Here is a 14,547-nt window from a genome sequence, read left to right on the forward strand (position 1 = left end):
TTTGTCACTCACCCGTCCAGCCTGGGGTGGGTGCCCCCAGACTCTCCATCAGCCTTCCTGCTGTCCTTCCTGTCACTTCTAACCACAGGGCCTTTGCATGGACTGTTTCCTCTGCCTGGTTACTCCCTCCTCCTGCCTGAGACGTCCTCTCTGACTATCCCAAGATCCCTCCACGTCTTGGCACTGTTGTTTTTTCCTAACAGCTGCCACGTCACCTTGTACAGGATTACCATTTGTCTTTCCCACCGAATCACTGCTTCACAAAAGCAGGGGCTGCGTGTACACAGTCCCTGGCCCTCAGTGGAGCCCAGCACGTAACAGATGCTTGTTTAGTACAGGCTGATGTGGCTGCACGTCCCACGGGAAGCAAAGAGACGGGCATGCACGCTGTGACAGTTCAAAGGGAACACAAGTTGGGTTGGATGAAGGGAACATCCTTTTGTTTAAAAAAGACACACATTGGATCAGAACAGAGGCCCAGGCCACCACGGGCACAGATGGCAGAAACCTACCAAACGGCCCAAGTGAAAACTGAAAACACCTCTGGACGGTGCTGGCTTCTGGCAGGGCTCAACGCAGGCGTTCAGCTGACCCCACCAGGACTCCGCTCTTCCCCTGCTTCTCCCCATTGCTTGCTTCATCCTCCAGCCTCAGACAGTTCTCCCCTGGAGGGGGCAAGGTGGCAATAGCAGCTCCAGCCTCACTCTCCTGGGTTCAGGTTGTGCAAGAAACAGAAAACACCTCTTCCTGGGGGGTGTGTGTGTTAAGTCACTCAATCGTGTCCCCACCCTTTGAGATTCCACAGACTGTGGCCCGCCAGGCTCCCCTGTCCATGGGATTCTCCAGGCAAGAATACTGGAACAGGTTGCCACTGCCTTCTCCAGGGGATCTTCCTGACCCAAGGACTGATCCCAGGTCTCCTGCATCGCAGGCACATTCTTTTAACGTCTGAGTTACCAGGGATTCCTGAGGTAGCTCATTGCAAACTCACCCTAGGATTAATTCCACCTTGGAGTCGGGGGCCAACAGGGTAAACATCCACCCCCCACCCCACCAACCCAGCACAGAACAGAAAATGGAGAGTGCATGGATCATTACACGGAAATCAGAAAATAAGTTACCAGAATAACAGAATAGGTGCCATGAGGCCAAAACAAACATGTATCATCCCACAGATTACTATTACAGTTTGTTTGTTTTTTTTTTTATAAAAACAAATTAACAGTAGCTTCCACAAGGCAGTGGCAGTGGGGGGGCAAGGGGAGACGTTTCACTCTGTACCATTAATGATGATGTTTTCTAGACTTTTCTGAATTTGCTAAAATCATGATGGAAGCTTTTCTTTTTAACAAATAATTTTAGTTCTTAGAAATGACGGCTGGGTATAAATTCTGTAACTCTCACTCAGAGCAGGCTGTGACACAGGAACAGCAACGTCAGACAGTAACAGGTAGCACAGCATATTAGTACCATACAAAATCACCACAAGTTTAGGCACTTTATCAAAGGAACAGGTTTAGAAGCTTGGCCAATGCCCGAGTCACACCCTGGGAAATCATCGTGTTAGATGGAGCACATGACTCGTGACACCAGCACGACTTCCCTAAGTAAGGTCCTGTTTGGACAGGACCCCTGGATTCACAGACCACACAAAATCTGACTGGTATCAAGAGTTCTCCGTAACTGATGAGAGGGGTTTAAATCCAATAAATTTCAAGTGATTACTCGGGATTTTCAAGCTGCGTGATTTTCTGTTCTGTGTCTTCTGCAGAGATTTGGGATCCATGTGTCCTGGCGTCCTGACTGTGTACGTAGATTTCGGAGCACTGAGTTGTGCACCTGTGGCCTGTTTTTAATTTCACAGTAATGGACGTGGTGTCTGCAAGAGACTGATTCAATGCATTTGAGGGTCTTAAGTTCGTCTGATGAGAACCTGGTATCCTTTTGTTTAAGAGAAACAATACAGAAGGCTGCAGGTCAAAGCAGGTAGGGCCAGGGGTGTGGTGCCATGGTCCAGTCAAAGACGCCTCCACATTTCAGTGGGAAAAAGTCACACCTGCAGGTTTCCACTGAAAGTGATTTTATGGTAAATGTGAATCTGTCAGTGTTCCATGTTAATTACAAAACCTCTGTCCTCTTACTTGAAGCCTTTTAAACAGTAATTCTTTCGCTGACCAGAAACTGGCCACACGGCAGACCTTTCTCAGCAGAGACGAGAAGCCTGCGAGTGTGTGGTCGCCCATGCCCTCCTCCTCTGCACAGCAAGGCTGCCCCGTCACAGCTCTTCCCTCTTACTCCCAGCCCGATTGTCTTCCTTCGAAGCCCGGGGTTTCGGGTCTCTCTCCTTCTTTTTCTTGCCCTTCTCTTGCTTGGTTTGATTCTTCTCTTTGCTCCCTCCCCCTTTGCCAGGGTACACCTGGCCCTCCAGGGTCACATCGGCACACCTGTCCTGACTGACCAGGAAGTCCTTGATCTCCCATGCATAGCCCCCATCACGCAGCATGAAGATGGCACGGTCTGACCCCACGATGAACCTGGACAGACAGAGGGGACCATGGTCAGCACACAGTTGGTGCAGGGCTAACGGTTCAGAACAGGCCTGTGGCACTTAACTAAGAAAAGAGAATCCCCTTCAAATTCTACATGAACACAGAACAAAGTGTCCTATTTCCCCAGGCCTAGAAGCTGTTGACATTCACTGTTGGAAAGTACTAGCTGGCTCAACTATTTAACAGCTCGGCTCAGATCAAAAGAGAAAGAGGACCTGGGTTGTGTGTGTGGTGCAGGGGCTGCTCATGTGAAGGGAGGTGTCAGAAGGGGGCCTTGGGAGGCAGTAGATGGGCTGGGTTCAGGACCTTTTCCATGGAATCGAGGGGAGGCTGATGTTTGGGTCTGTTTTACAGTCTTAAGTGCCCAGTTAAGGTTTCATATGACAAAAGGCCTCTGCTGACACAGACTGACAAACAGGAGTTTGGATTGGGTCACAAGAGGCTCACAAAAGGCTCAGGAGGATGCTCGATGACTGGACAGGACTCAACCCCGGAGGTTAACCACTAGCAGCCAAGCACGTCCACACTCTGCAGGTCCCAAGGAGCAGAGAGGAACAGAACTGAGTCCGGGCATGTGTAAAGCACTGCCCCCCGCCCCCCCCAACTCTTATCAGTGAGAGCTCAGGCCCATCACCACCACAGCACTCTCACGTTCCCCAGGGTCTACTTATGCTCACAAAAGCACTCTGCCACCCTAGATGCTCTGAATACTCCTTTCGATTCTTTTTGTACTTCCTGAACTAAAATATTGGAAGACGCTACATTTCAGAAACCGTTATTGATGAAGAAAAAGGAAATTCCTCAAAACTGCATCTCAGGATCATACTGACCCATGATGACCAGACTTCTTCACTTTAAAGTAACAGAGTCTGGTCCAAGCTTCTGTGTGAACACAGCTACACAGAAAAGCTTCTCCCGTGGGCAGGGACTTCTAAGGGAAGAGGCACACTCAGACGTCAACTAATTTTCCACCCCCCACAGAGGCAAAGCTATATAGCTTCTTACTCAGATAAAAGGGAAGTTCAAGATACATAGATAAATGGCTTTGGATCAAATGAGATATGAAAACAAATAAATAAATTTACTGGCTTTGACCAAACCTGAGTGGTCTTCTTCAAAGAAAAATAAATAAACTAGGTAAATAAATGTAAAAGCGACAGACTAGACAGGAAAGGTCCAGGGCCCTGCCAAGTACTGCCAGGAATGACACCTATTACACCAACAGAGATAAAGCCCAGCACAGCCCATTTTTCTCAGCAAGGCTGTGGTTTTACCTCTGGACGTCATAGTTGGCGTTGAAAAGGCTGCCCTGCCACAGGCTGGTGATCTCCTCCGTCTCCTTCTCGGTGGGGTTTCCTGACACGGTGACAAACATCATGAGCGTCTTGCCCTTCTTCGTCATCTTCAGTATGCTCTCGGGCTTGCCCGGGTCTATCTGGGAGAAGTCTATTGGTGCAGAGGGTCTTTTGTGCTCTGGGAGGTCTCCTTCTTCTATGTCGTCATCTTTCTGTAAAGACGGGGAGGTGGGGGAGGGAAGCATCACACAGTGTGCACTGCAATTGGCGAAGGCAAGAATGTCCGCATGTGATGTCAGTGCTGGTTTATGACCTAAATCATGGCAGAAGGGCTTCTCTGGTGGCCCAGTGGTTAAGAATCCGCCTGCCAATGGAGCGGACATGGGTTTGATACTTAGTCCAGGAAGATCCCACATGCCACTGAGCAACTGAATCACGACCTGTGAACTCTAGGCTTGAGAAGGGAATACCTACTGATGCACTGAGGATAATCAGAGCTGGGTCCTCCCCTTTGGGCGGGGAGTTATAAATACAAAAGTAGAAGACTGCACCCGTGGTAGTGGGCTGGAATTGGAGGCAGCAGAAGGAACTTATGATCTTTTTGATAGACAAGATAAAAATATTTAAAAGAACTAGTGTTCCACAGGGGAAAGCTAATTCTGGCAAAGGAAACAGATTAGTCTGGAACATCTTCTTGTATCAGAAAGTAAGAAAGTGCTCATGGGATTATGGGAAGTGTCACGATGACACAGAAGCCAGCATGAAGCAGAGCTTGTGGGCCTAATAGGGAATAATCTGAAAATCAAAATAATGACAGAATTGTTTAGAACTCCCCAAACAAAGTAAGAACCACTGGATCCAGGCCCACAGAAATAAACAAGACAATTAATTATTAACAACAGAATGCCGACTAAATAAATATAAGATAAATGAGTTAAAAATACACAAAAGACCAGTTATTCCTTGGAGAAAAGGCTAATTTCAGCAAGGAAAAAACATATGCTTGATGTTATCATATGCATGATCCTTGACAACATCACGGTAAGTGAAGGAGAAGACCACATATACACTGCAGGAGTCTATCTATACCAAACATCCAAAGTAGACAAACCTATAGACAGGAAGCAGATGAGAAGTTGCCTGGGGCTGGCTGGAGGGCTGAGAAGAACGTGGGGAGGGGTGACTGAGACCACAGTTTCTTTCTGGGGGTGAAGCAAATGTTCTCAAATTGACTGTGGTGCTGGTTGCACAATTCTCTGAACAGTCCAGAAACCACTGAAATGTACACTTTAAATGAGGGAACTATAGGGCCTGTAAACTCTATCACAATAAAGCTGTTACTTAAAACAACAAAAAAACAACCTAAAATGAAACAAAAAGCCCTATATATCACTTCATGGGCCTCTTGACAAATCACTGAAGGGCCGAGGCTTAAGACACCAACAATAATGTCCTGTATTAAACATATTTTTAATAAGAGAACAAGATAATTCTAAAGCCATGTCTGAAGGGGATCCATATTTGATCTGGCTTCAGCTCCCTAACTCACCTGAATGGCCTTGGACCAGACTCCATAGTCCTCTAGGCCTGTCTCTTTGTCTATAAAAGGAAAAGAAGAATTGGGTGATCCCCACGGCCCTAGCAGTGTGGGGCCAACCTTTTCCTCAACTCTGCCACACTCTCAACTGACCCATTTCTTCCTCATTTGGCTCTGAAAGAGTTGCTGGCGACCTGCAGGCAAGCACATGAGCTGCACTGTCCCGTGGGCCTGCGTGTGGCTCCAGGCACCAGTCCTTTCGCCGTGTGGCCCTAGTGGAAAATCATTTTCCCTCACCTCTAATGGGGAGGGGAGTGATCACAGCATCTCCCCTCTAAGCTTGCCCAGGAATTTAATGACATAAAGGCAAGCAATACATACTTAATACATGGTGCTGTTACCACTTGTTCGGTCGCTATATCATGTCAGACTCTCTGTGACCTCATGGACTGCAGCATGTCAGGCTTCCCTGTCCTTCATTATCTCCTGGAGTTTGCTGAGACTCATGGCCCGCTGTAATCCAGCTTTCAAACAACTATTGAAATCACCCTCTTAAAGTACATAGGAACTCCTGGTGGCCAAACTCACAGGCTGTTTCTGACTGTATTCTATTCTATTTCTCCATAATACCTGTTTATGGTCTCCTTAGAATACTTCAAGACTTCTAGCTGGGTCAATAACCTAGAATATTTTTATTTTTCAAGCTGATTCTACTAACAGTCATGGCATTAACTCCATAGGTTACAAGGACCATTTCTTTTTCATGAAAATATAATTAATCAGAAGTCTAGCACATACAGCAAGATTAAGGATCTTTTCAAGAACCTTTGATATCTATTTTATATGTCTGCCTGTGAGTTTCAGTTACAAAAAGAAAAGAAAAAACACAGTACCACAGACGTTAAGAAAAAAGGTGGTAGCAGAGGACGAGATGGTTGAGACAGCATCACGGACTGAATGGACATGAGTGTGAACAAACTCCAGGAGATAGTACGGACTTCCCTGGGGTCTCAGATGGTAAAGAATCTGCCTGCAATGCAGGAGACCCAAGTTCAATCCCTGGGTCGGGAAGATCCCCTAGAGAAGGGAATGGCTACCCATTCTAGTATTCTTGCCAGGAGAATTCCATGGACAAAGGAGCCTGGTGGGCTACAGACAGGATTAGACGGGCTGGATGGCATCATCGACTCAATGGACATGAATCTGAGCAAACTCCAGGAGATAGTGAAGGAAAGTAGAGTCTGGCGGGCTATAGTCCACAGAGTCACAAAGAGTCGGGCCCGACAGAAAAACCAACACCTTAGATGTAGGTGCAATTGTCCAGGTCTACTCTTAGATGCACTGCTTCCCTGAGTAATCTTACCTGTTCTATCACTTCCTTTAAATTGAAAGCAGTTACACCTTCACCCCCAGGCAGGGCTGGGGGTGGAGAATGTGACCAAGTGGCCATTCCCACACTCTATGCAGCCCTTCCTCCAGGCCAGCCTTTCATTCTTGACTGGCTTCGCCACTTCTCCAATGCTGTCTGTCAATATTCATAGCTACAGAGCTGAACTCCCTTATCCTGTAAATACTTTTCTTCCTCCCAAGTCCTTGGTAAGACCAGCTACCATCTCCTGAGCAGCTACTATGTCACAGGCATTGTTCATTTAGTATATCCCACCTCAGGATAGGGCTTCCCTGATAGCTGAGCTAGTAAAGAATCCGCCTACCATGCAGGAGGCCCTGGTTCAATTCCTGGGGTGGGAAGATCTGCTGGAGAAGGGATAGGCTTCCCACTCCAGTATTCTTGGGCTTCCCTGGTGGCTCAGAGTAAAGAATCTGTCTGCAACGCGAGAGACCTGGGTTCAATCCTTGGGTTGGGAAGATCCTCTGGAGAAGGGAATGGCTACCCACTCCAGTATTTCTGGCCTGGAGAATTCCATGGACTGTATAGCCCATGGGGTAGCAAAGAGTTGGACACGACAGCGACTTTCACTTACCTCAGGACAACCCTGTAGTATGCACACTGAACTGAGCTGTGGATGAGGCCCGGAGAAGGTAAATAATTGACTCCAGGTCACCGGCTTGACAGGGTGACACTTAAGTACAAACTCGCTTGTCTGGCTCTGCTCCTATCTCCCCACCTATCCCTTCCCCGGCACCTGGTTACAGTAACCTAAGAATCACCTTTGGTTTTTCTACACCAACTGGGACTCATTAACACAGTGGAAGGAGTTCCACCGTTCCTGCCCCTGCCCCCACCCCCACCCTCTACACACACCTGAGGCAGGCCTCTCCCTGCAGCGATGACTTTCACACTGGCAGAGGATGGGGGAAGACCTTAGGGACCTCCACCAGGGGAGGAGGTCCCGCTTCCTTCAAAAAAGCGCCCTTAGATTTTCCAGTGGCACGGTGGGTAAGAATCTGCCTGCCAAACCAGGGGACACGAGTTCGATCCCTGGTCCAGGAAGAGCAAGTAAGCCCATGCGCCTAGTGCCCTTGTGATCTGCAGCAAGAGCAGCCACTTCAATGAGAAGCCCGCATACTGCACCTAGAGAGTAGCCCCTGCTCACAACTAGAGAAAAGCCTGTGCGCAGTGACGAAGACCCAGCACAGCCGAAAATAAAATAATTGTTTTTAAAAATGAGAGATTAAAAATAAAAAAGCACCCAGAGATGGATCTGCTCTCCCACAGAGAGACTGCAATTGCTGGGGCAGGGCTTTCACACTTGCAGTGTCTGCAAAGGGGAGCTCAATTCACCTAAAAGGAACCCTGCAAAGTGGGATGCTATCTAACTTTAAAGATAAGGAAAATGAGGATCACAAAGCTACCAAGGTCAATGCATCAGATGGTACTAAAACTCACGTCTGAAAGCCTCTATTTAAAACACCACGTGCATGCATGCTCAATCACCAAGTTGTGTCCAACCCTTTAACAATCCCATGGACTGTAGCTTGCCAGGATCCTCTGTCCAGAGGGTTTCCCAGGCAAGTATACTGGAGTGGGTTGCCAATTCCTCTTCCAGGTGATCTTACCGGACCAGGGATAGAACCTTCATCCCCTGCACTGGGGGGCGGATTCTTTACCACTGAGCCACCTGGGAAGCCCACATACACACATGGGAAACCACAATATAATAAAACATCAGCACTGGAAGAAATCATCCAGTAAAATCTCATCCTGCACATAAGGAGCCTGAGGTCTAGGGTGGAAACATGACTCACTCAAGATCACACATGGAGTGGAACCCAAGTTTCTGACATTACTTCACCAGCAGTGCAAATAAACCAGGAAAACACAACCACCTATGGATGGGCAAGAGGCAGCAACAATGGTTTTGGTTAGTGAACTTCACCTAAAGAGGTTAATACCCTCTCTCTGCCATTACACATTCCAGCCCATTCAAGTAACCAGAAAACTGACTCGCACAAAAGCAAGTCATTGCTCCCTTGAGCGAAAAATGTGAGTACAAGACAAAAAAACCACTAGCCTTTAATAACGCCTCCTATCCCGTCCAAAAAATTAAAGGCACGCACAAAACTTACAAAAACTTTCAGCAGGGACATATACCAAAATGGGAACTGTGAATCCTTATTGAGAACGCGGGAGAACGACGAAAGCTGAAACGGCGCTCTTGGAAGATAATCCTCTCCATACCCCTCACCCACCCACGCACTCCGTTCTCAGGAATGGGATGGAAAAGGTCTCCCCTCGCCCTTCACTAGAAGGGCTCGCTGACCACCGGGAACAACGCGGAGGCGTTGATGACAAATAGGGCTGAAGAGTGAGAGGCTGACTCGTGACTGCAGTGGCCCGAGGAACGGTGGAAAGAGGACATCGGGATGAACGGCTTGGGGCGGGGGTCGGCAGACTGATGAAGGAGTGTTCAGAGGCACTGAGGGTCAGCGGTCGCTGGGGTAAGGGCCATTGGCATGAGGACAGAGGAGGTTAGGGGGTCGAAAGACACCAACACAGAGGTGTAAAGGGTCTCAAGACGGAGGAGGTAAGAGGTCAGTAGGAAGGGACCCGGGACAGAAAAGCCGGGAGGGTGTGCGCGCGCCGCAGACCTCCCACTGTTCCAGAAGACGAGCCATGTCGGCGTCATTGTAGTCGCGAATATCCTTCTTCTTCTTCCGGGGAGGTGGGGTGGCCTCGCCGGGTGTCTCGGCCGGGCCCTCGGTGGCGAAGGCCCTTGGCGGCAGCAGCAGAAGCAGCATCAGATCACAGGCACAGAGAAAAACCACAGCGGTGCGCGCCCAGCCGGAGGCCGCCATCTTTGCCGCGCAGAGTCGCGCCGCCGCGTGGACCAGACTTGCGCGAGCCCTGGCCCCACCCCAGGCCGCCTCTTTCCTGGACCCGCCCCTTGCCGGCGCCTGAGCGGGACACGCCTTCAGCCTAGCCTCCCTGGGCTCAAGGCCACCCCCCTTGGCCCCGCCTCCCAGACCTCGGTAACCTACCAGGCTCCGCCCCGTCCTATTTCCTCCGGCCCCCACCTCCGGAAGCCCCGCCTCCTCCGCCATCTTGGCTCCGCCCATCAGCCTCCTCCCGTTGGTCCAGCATAGGCGCTCTGCCCAGTGTGGTGCTCTACTTCTTTTTCTGCCAGCGGTCGACCTTTTTCTCTCTTAACGAGTAAGTCAGATCCAGAAGTTCCCTCAGAGCCTCTAGGAATCCTCCAACAGCGCCTCACGAGGCCTCAAGTTTTCGCCTGTGAAATGAAGTGGCGCTGGAAGTTCTGGGAGCTCATTTGCTCCAAGAAAGCCCGTTTCACGAAGTCACACGCTTCCTGAGTCTCCTACAATTTCCTTTAAAAACGCCAGTGGCAGGTTAAGCAGCTTTCTCAGAAGATCACAAATAGATTGGGCCCAGTCGTTTGCTGCTCAGTAGAAAGAATTCAATCCGTCTTTGAATGTTACTATCATCTCTTGAAACTGAAAAAGTTTTTTTCTTTTTTTAAATCATTATTTTTCACCTGTAAAACAACTTCAGTATCTCTTCTGATTTTAACCTCATGTTGTCGGCTCTGTCTATTCCTTTTGAAGGTTGAATCATTCTGTTTTTTGTTGTTGTTTCTTGCTTTAAAAGATTCAGGCCAGAAATACTTTAAAATTCCACGGATTTTAAATGGTTGATCTGCTGACTTTTAAATTTTTAATTGGATGAAAAAGACACGAATCCCTTACTGTGGCTGTAAAATATTCGACCATTGTACAAACATTGTGTTCTCTTCCACACCAGCCACAATTCTGTCCCACACAAACCAGTTATCACTCTCTAGAATATTGTATACATTCTTCTGTACATTTACAAACACCAAAGTGTCTCTAGAAACGGTTTTGTTGCATTTATATGTGTGTTTATGGCAGCATGGATTTCCCTGGTGGTTCAGAGAGGGTAAAGAATCTGCCTGCAGTGAAGGAGACTTGGGTTTGATCCCTGGGTCAGGAAGATCCCCTTGGGGAAGGGAATGCAATCCACTCCAGTATTTTTGCTTGGAAAATCCATGAACATCAGAGCCGGGTAGGCTACAGCCCATGGGGTCCCAGAGTCGGACATGACTGAATGACTAACATGTGACCACATTACAAGTTGGTATGCATATTAGCATTTTAAGGGTTTTTGACTTACCAATATGACATGAAGTATGACTATACTGCAGTATAGTATGCATTGATTTTTTTAAAATAATTTTTTATATGGACCATTTTTAAAGTCTTTGTTGAGTCTGTTACAACATTGCTTGTTTTATGCTTTGGTTTTTCAGCTGCAAGGCATGTGGGATCTTAGCTGCCTGACCAGGGTTCGAACCCTCATCCTTTGCATTTGAAGGCAAAGTCTCAACCACTGGACTGCTAGGGAAGTATAGTACAGTATTAATAAAATATAGTATTAATATACCTGTACTTTATTTCCTTATTAGTCTGTTGATGGGTGCATGTTAAGTCACTTCAGTCATGTCAGTTGTGTTAGTCTCTCAGTTGTGTCCAACTCTCTGCAACCCCATGAACTGCCAGGTTCCTCTGTCCATGGAATTCTCCAGGCAAGAATACTGGAGGGACTTGCCATTTCCTTCAGGGGATCTTCCCAACCCAGGGATCGAACCCACTTCTGTCTCCTGCATTGTCAGGCAGGTCTTTACCACTAGCACCACCCCAATTTTTATGCTATTACCAAAACAAAAAAGAGCTATAATAAACCTCTTTACTTCTGTCTGGTGTTATGGGCTGCACGGTATCCTCCCAAATTCTGTATGTGGAAGCCCTAACTCTGGTACCTCAGAATGTGACTGTGTTTGGATCTCTAAAGAGGGAATTAAAATGAGTTGTTGGGGGTGGTCCCTAATCCAATATGACTGGTATCCATACAAAAGAAGAGATTTGGACACAGTGATATATAGAGGGATCATGTAAAGATACAGGGAGAACATGGCCATTTACAAGCCAAGGAGGGAGGCATCAGAAGAAACCAACCCATCCTTGATCTGGGACTTGCAGCCTCCAGAACAGTGAGAAAATAAATTTATGTTGTTTATTCCAGTGGTCCCCAACCTTTTCGGCAATAGGGACAAATATTGCGAAGACAAGTTTTTCCATGGACCAGGGGCAGGGGCAGTGGTTTTGGGATGACTCAAGTGCATTGTATTTATTATGCACTTTATTCCTATTAACATTGCATCAGCTCCATCTCAGATCATCAGGCGTTAGATCCCAGAAGTTTGGAACCCCTGGTTTAAGCCACCTGTGTTGTTGTTCAGTTGCTAAGTCATTTCTGACTCCGTGACCCCATGGACTGTGGCACGCCAGGCTTCCCTGTCCTTCACTGTCTCCTGGAGTTCACTCAAACTCATGTTTATTGTGTCAGTGATGCCGTCCAACCATCTCATCCTCTGTCGCCCCCTTCTCCTATTGCTCTCAATCTTTCTCAGCATCAGGGATTTTCCAGTGAGTCAGCTCTTTGTATCAGGTGGCCAAAGTATTGAAACTTCACCATCAGTCTTTCCAATGAATACTCAGGGTTGATTTCCTTTAGGATTTTTTTTTTAATTATAATGACATTTTATTTTAAATAGTCACAACATCTGACACTTCAAAAAATATATACCACTAATTTAAAAAAAAAGATACCACTAATAAATAACAGAAGTGGAAATACTTATCAGAGTTAAAACAGACATAATATTTAGCTGAGAATCACTTCAACAGAGTAAGGCTCTAAAGATACCAGACAAATGATTTCCTTTAGGATTGACTGGTTTGATCTCCTTGCTGTCCAAGGGACTCTCAAGAGTCTTATGCCCTAGCAAACTAACATATCTTGCTCGGATAGATTATAGGCCACATATAAAACAAAATTGAATTTGTAAAAAAAAAAAAAAAAAGGTTTCAATAAGACAGAGGCCTTTGTGGTTATTGTTTGATTCCTCTCTCACAGAAGCAGCTGGAAACTGAGCATCTAGGGCTTGTATTTTTGCTCTTTGAGCATCTGGCACCCTGTCTCTTTTCTCATCCTGCTCCCTCATACTGGTCTGTGGCTTCCAACTTCAAGGTCACAAGTTCAAGGTCAAGATGACTTTTATCCTGAGGAAGGAGGGAGGAAAAAAAGCCAAAAGAAGCACACTTTTTAACGGAGTCATCTTCCTTTAAGCAGCCTATTTGGATGTTCCACAGAGCACTTCTATTTACATCACATGGGCTGGAACCTAGCCTTCTAAGGGAGGCTATCTACATTGTCATCCCAAATAAAACTAGGATTTTGTCATTAAGGGAAAAGAGGAAGTGAAAGTTGAACAGGTAACTAGTTAATGTCTGCCTCACTTTCACACTTAGGACTGTTGATGTTTAAAGCTCTTCCACTATGGGATGGCTGATACCCTGTATCTATATGTGTTGTTGTTTAGCTGCTCAGTTGTGTTGGACTCTTTGGGACCCCATGGGCTGCAGCACGCCAGGCTTCCTATCCTTCACCATCTCCCGGAGTTTCCCAAACTCATGTCTTTTAAGTCAGTGATGCCATCCAGCCATCTCATCCTCTGTCACTCCCTTCTATGTACACGCTATGCCGTTTCCTATTGTCATTGAGCAGAAACAACTCATAAGAAAAAAAGGTTTTTTCTTTTCTGAAATCATAGGGGAAATGTCATAAGCTTTCTCCCCAGAGTGCACTGCTCCACCCAGTGGCTCAGCGCCTGTCCTGGTGCAGTCATGCTAAAAAACATGCACAGCTGTGGTCGGTCATGTGCTCTGCTGGGAGGGGTCACCATGGTCACTCATTTTGCCAGCTGCTACGTTAAGGTGTAAAAGTGCTGGGATTCCTGGTCCATTGTATCTAATGATACAGAAAAAAAAAAATTATTTAATGTTTTACAGAAGTTGTTGGAATTGTGTTAAAAAATAAAAAATCCCAGGACTAGTTTCATCTAAGGAGGAAATGAATTCGGTTTATTATCCAGAGGTATGAAACATCTGGATTGATTGCATTTTCACCCATCTGATGTTTGGAACTTGATTCAGTTCAACCCTGTGAGAATGTATTTTAACTAAGGGTGTGTGTGTGTGTGGGTGTGTGTGTGTTGCTCAACTGTGTCCAACTCTTTGCCACCCCATGGACTACAGCCCACCAGGCTCCTCTGTCCATGGGATTTTCCAGGCAAGAATACTGGAGTGGGTAGCGATTCCTTTCTCCAGAATTAAGGGTCTGCTGTCTTTTTTTTTTTTTTCTTTCTTTGGCCCCACCACAGGGTATGTGGAACTTCCGGGACCAGGGTTTGAACCAGTGTCCTCTGCAGTGGAAGTGCAGAGTCTTAACCACTGGACCAGCAGGGACGTCTAGGGTCTACTGTCAGTCAAGAACCAGATGGGCACTGATGGAAAGATGAATATGACAAGGTTCCTGCACTAAAGAGCCTGCAAACTAGCAGAGGAGATGAACAATCCACAGTAAGTATAATGCAGATTTCAGGAGGTCCTTGTTATCATATGATGATAATAATACGGGGGAACTCTGATTTTGGAATTGCATTTGTCTGAGGTCCCACAGCTAGTGAAGTGAAGAGAAGAATCTGAACCCTGGTCTATGGATGAAGAGGTATATCTTTCTCCCAGCGTAGCACCATTTGGGTTAATCATTGAGGCACTCAGGATAGTTAAACTAGAGGCCAGATGAAAGACCCATCGAAAAGGAGTCTGG

General features: G+C 46.9%; 1 protein-coding gene across 1 annotated transcript; it reads right to left on the minus strand.

Moving 5' to 3' along the window:
• Positions 1-1,337: 1,337 nt before the first annotated feature.
• MESD (mesoderm development LRP chaperone) lies at positions 1,338-9,688 on the minus strand. Its single transcript, XM_065905859.1, has 3 exons — positions 9,432-9,688; positions 3,824-4,056; positions 1,338-2,534 (listed from the first exon to the last, which is right to left on the minus strand). The coding sequence occupies exons 1-3, from the start codon at positions 9,636-9,638 to the stop codon at positions 2,276-2,278; spliced, it is 699 nt and encodes a 232-aa protein (XP_065761931.1). The 5' UTR covers positions 9,639-9,688; the 3' UTR covers positions 1,338-2,275.
• Between the last annotated feature and the right edge of the window lie 4,859 nt (positions 9,689-14,547).

Source organism: Muntiacus reevesi, chromosome 15 (genome assembly GCF_963930625.1).
Source record: "Muntiacus reevesi chromosome 15, mMunRee1.1, whole genome shotgun sequence".
NCBI lineage: Eukaryota > Metazoa > Chordata > Mammalia > Artiodactyla > Cervidae > Muntiacus > Muntiacus reevesi.

Excerpts from the sequence above, each read along its gene's own strand:
- MESD (XM_065905859.1), bottom strand. The coding sequence starts at position 9,638 with ATGGCGGCCTCCGGCTGGGCGCGCACCGCTGTGGTTTTTCTCTGTGCC. Across the intron at positions 4,057-9,431 it reads GTCTTCTGGAACAGTGGGAG|AAAGATGACGACATAGAAGA; the intron begins GTCTGCGGCGCG and ends CCGTCTTTACAG. Across the intron at positions 2,535-3,823 it reads GCCAACTATGACGTCCAGAG|GTTCATCGTGGGGTCAGACC; the intron begins GTAAAACCACAG and ends CTGTCTGTCCAG.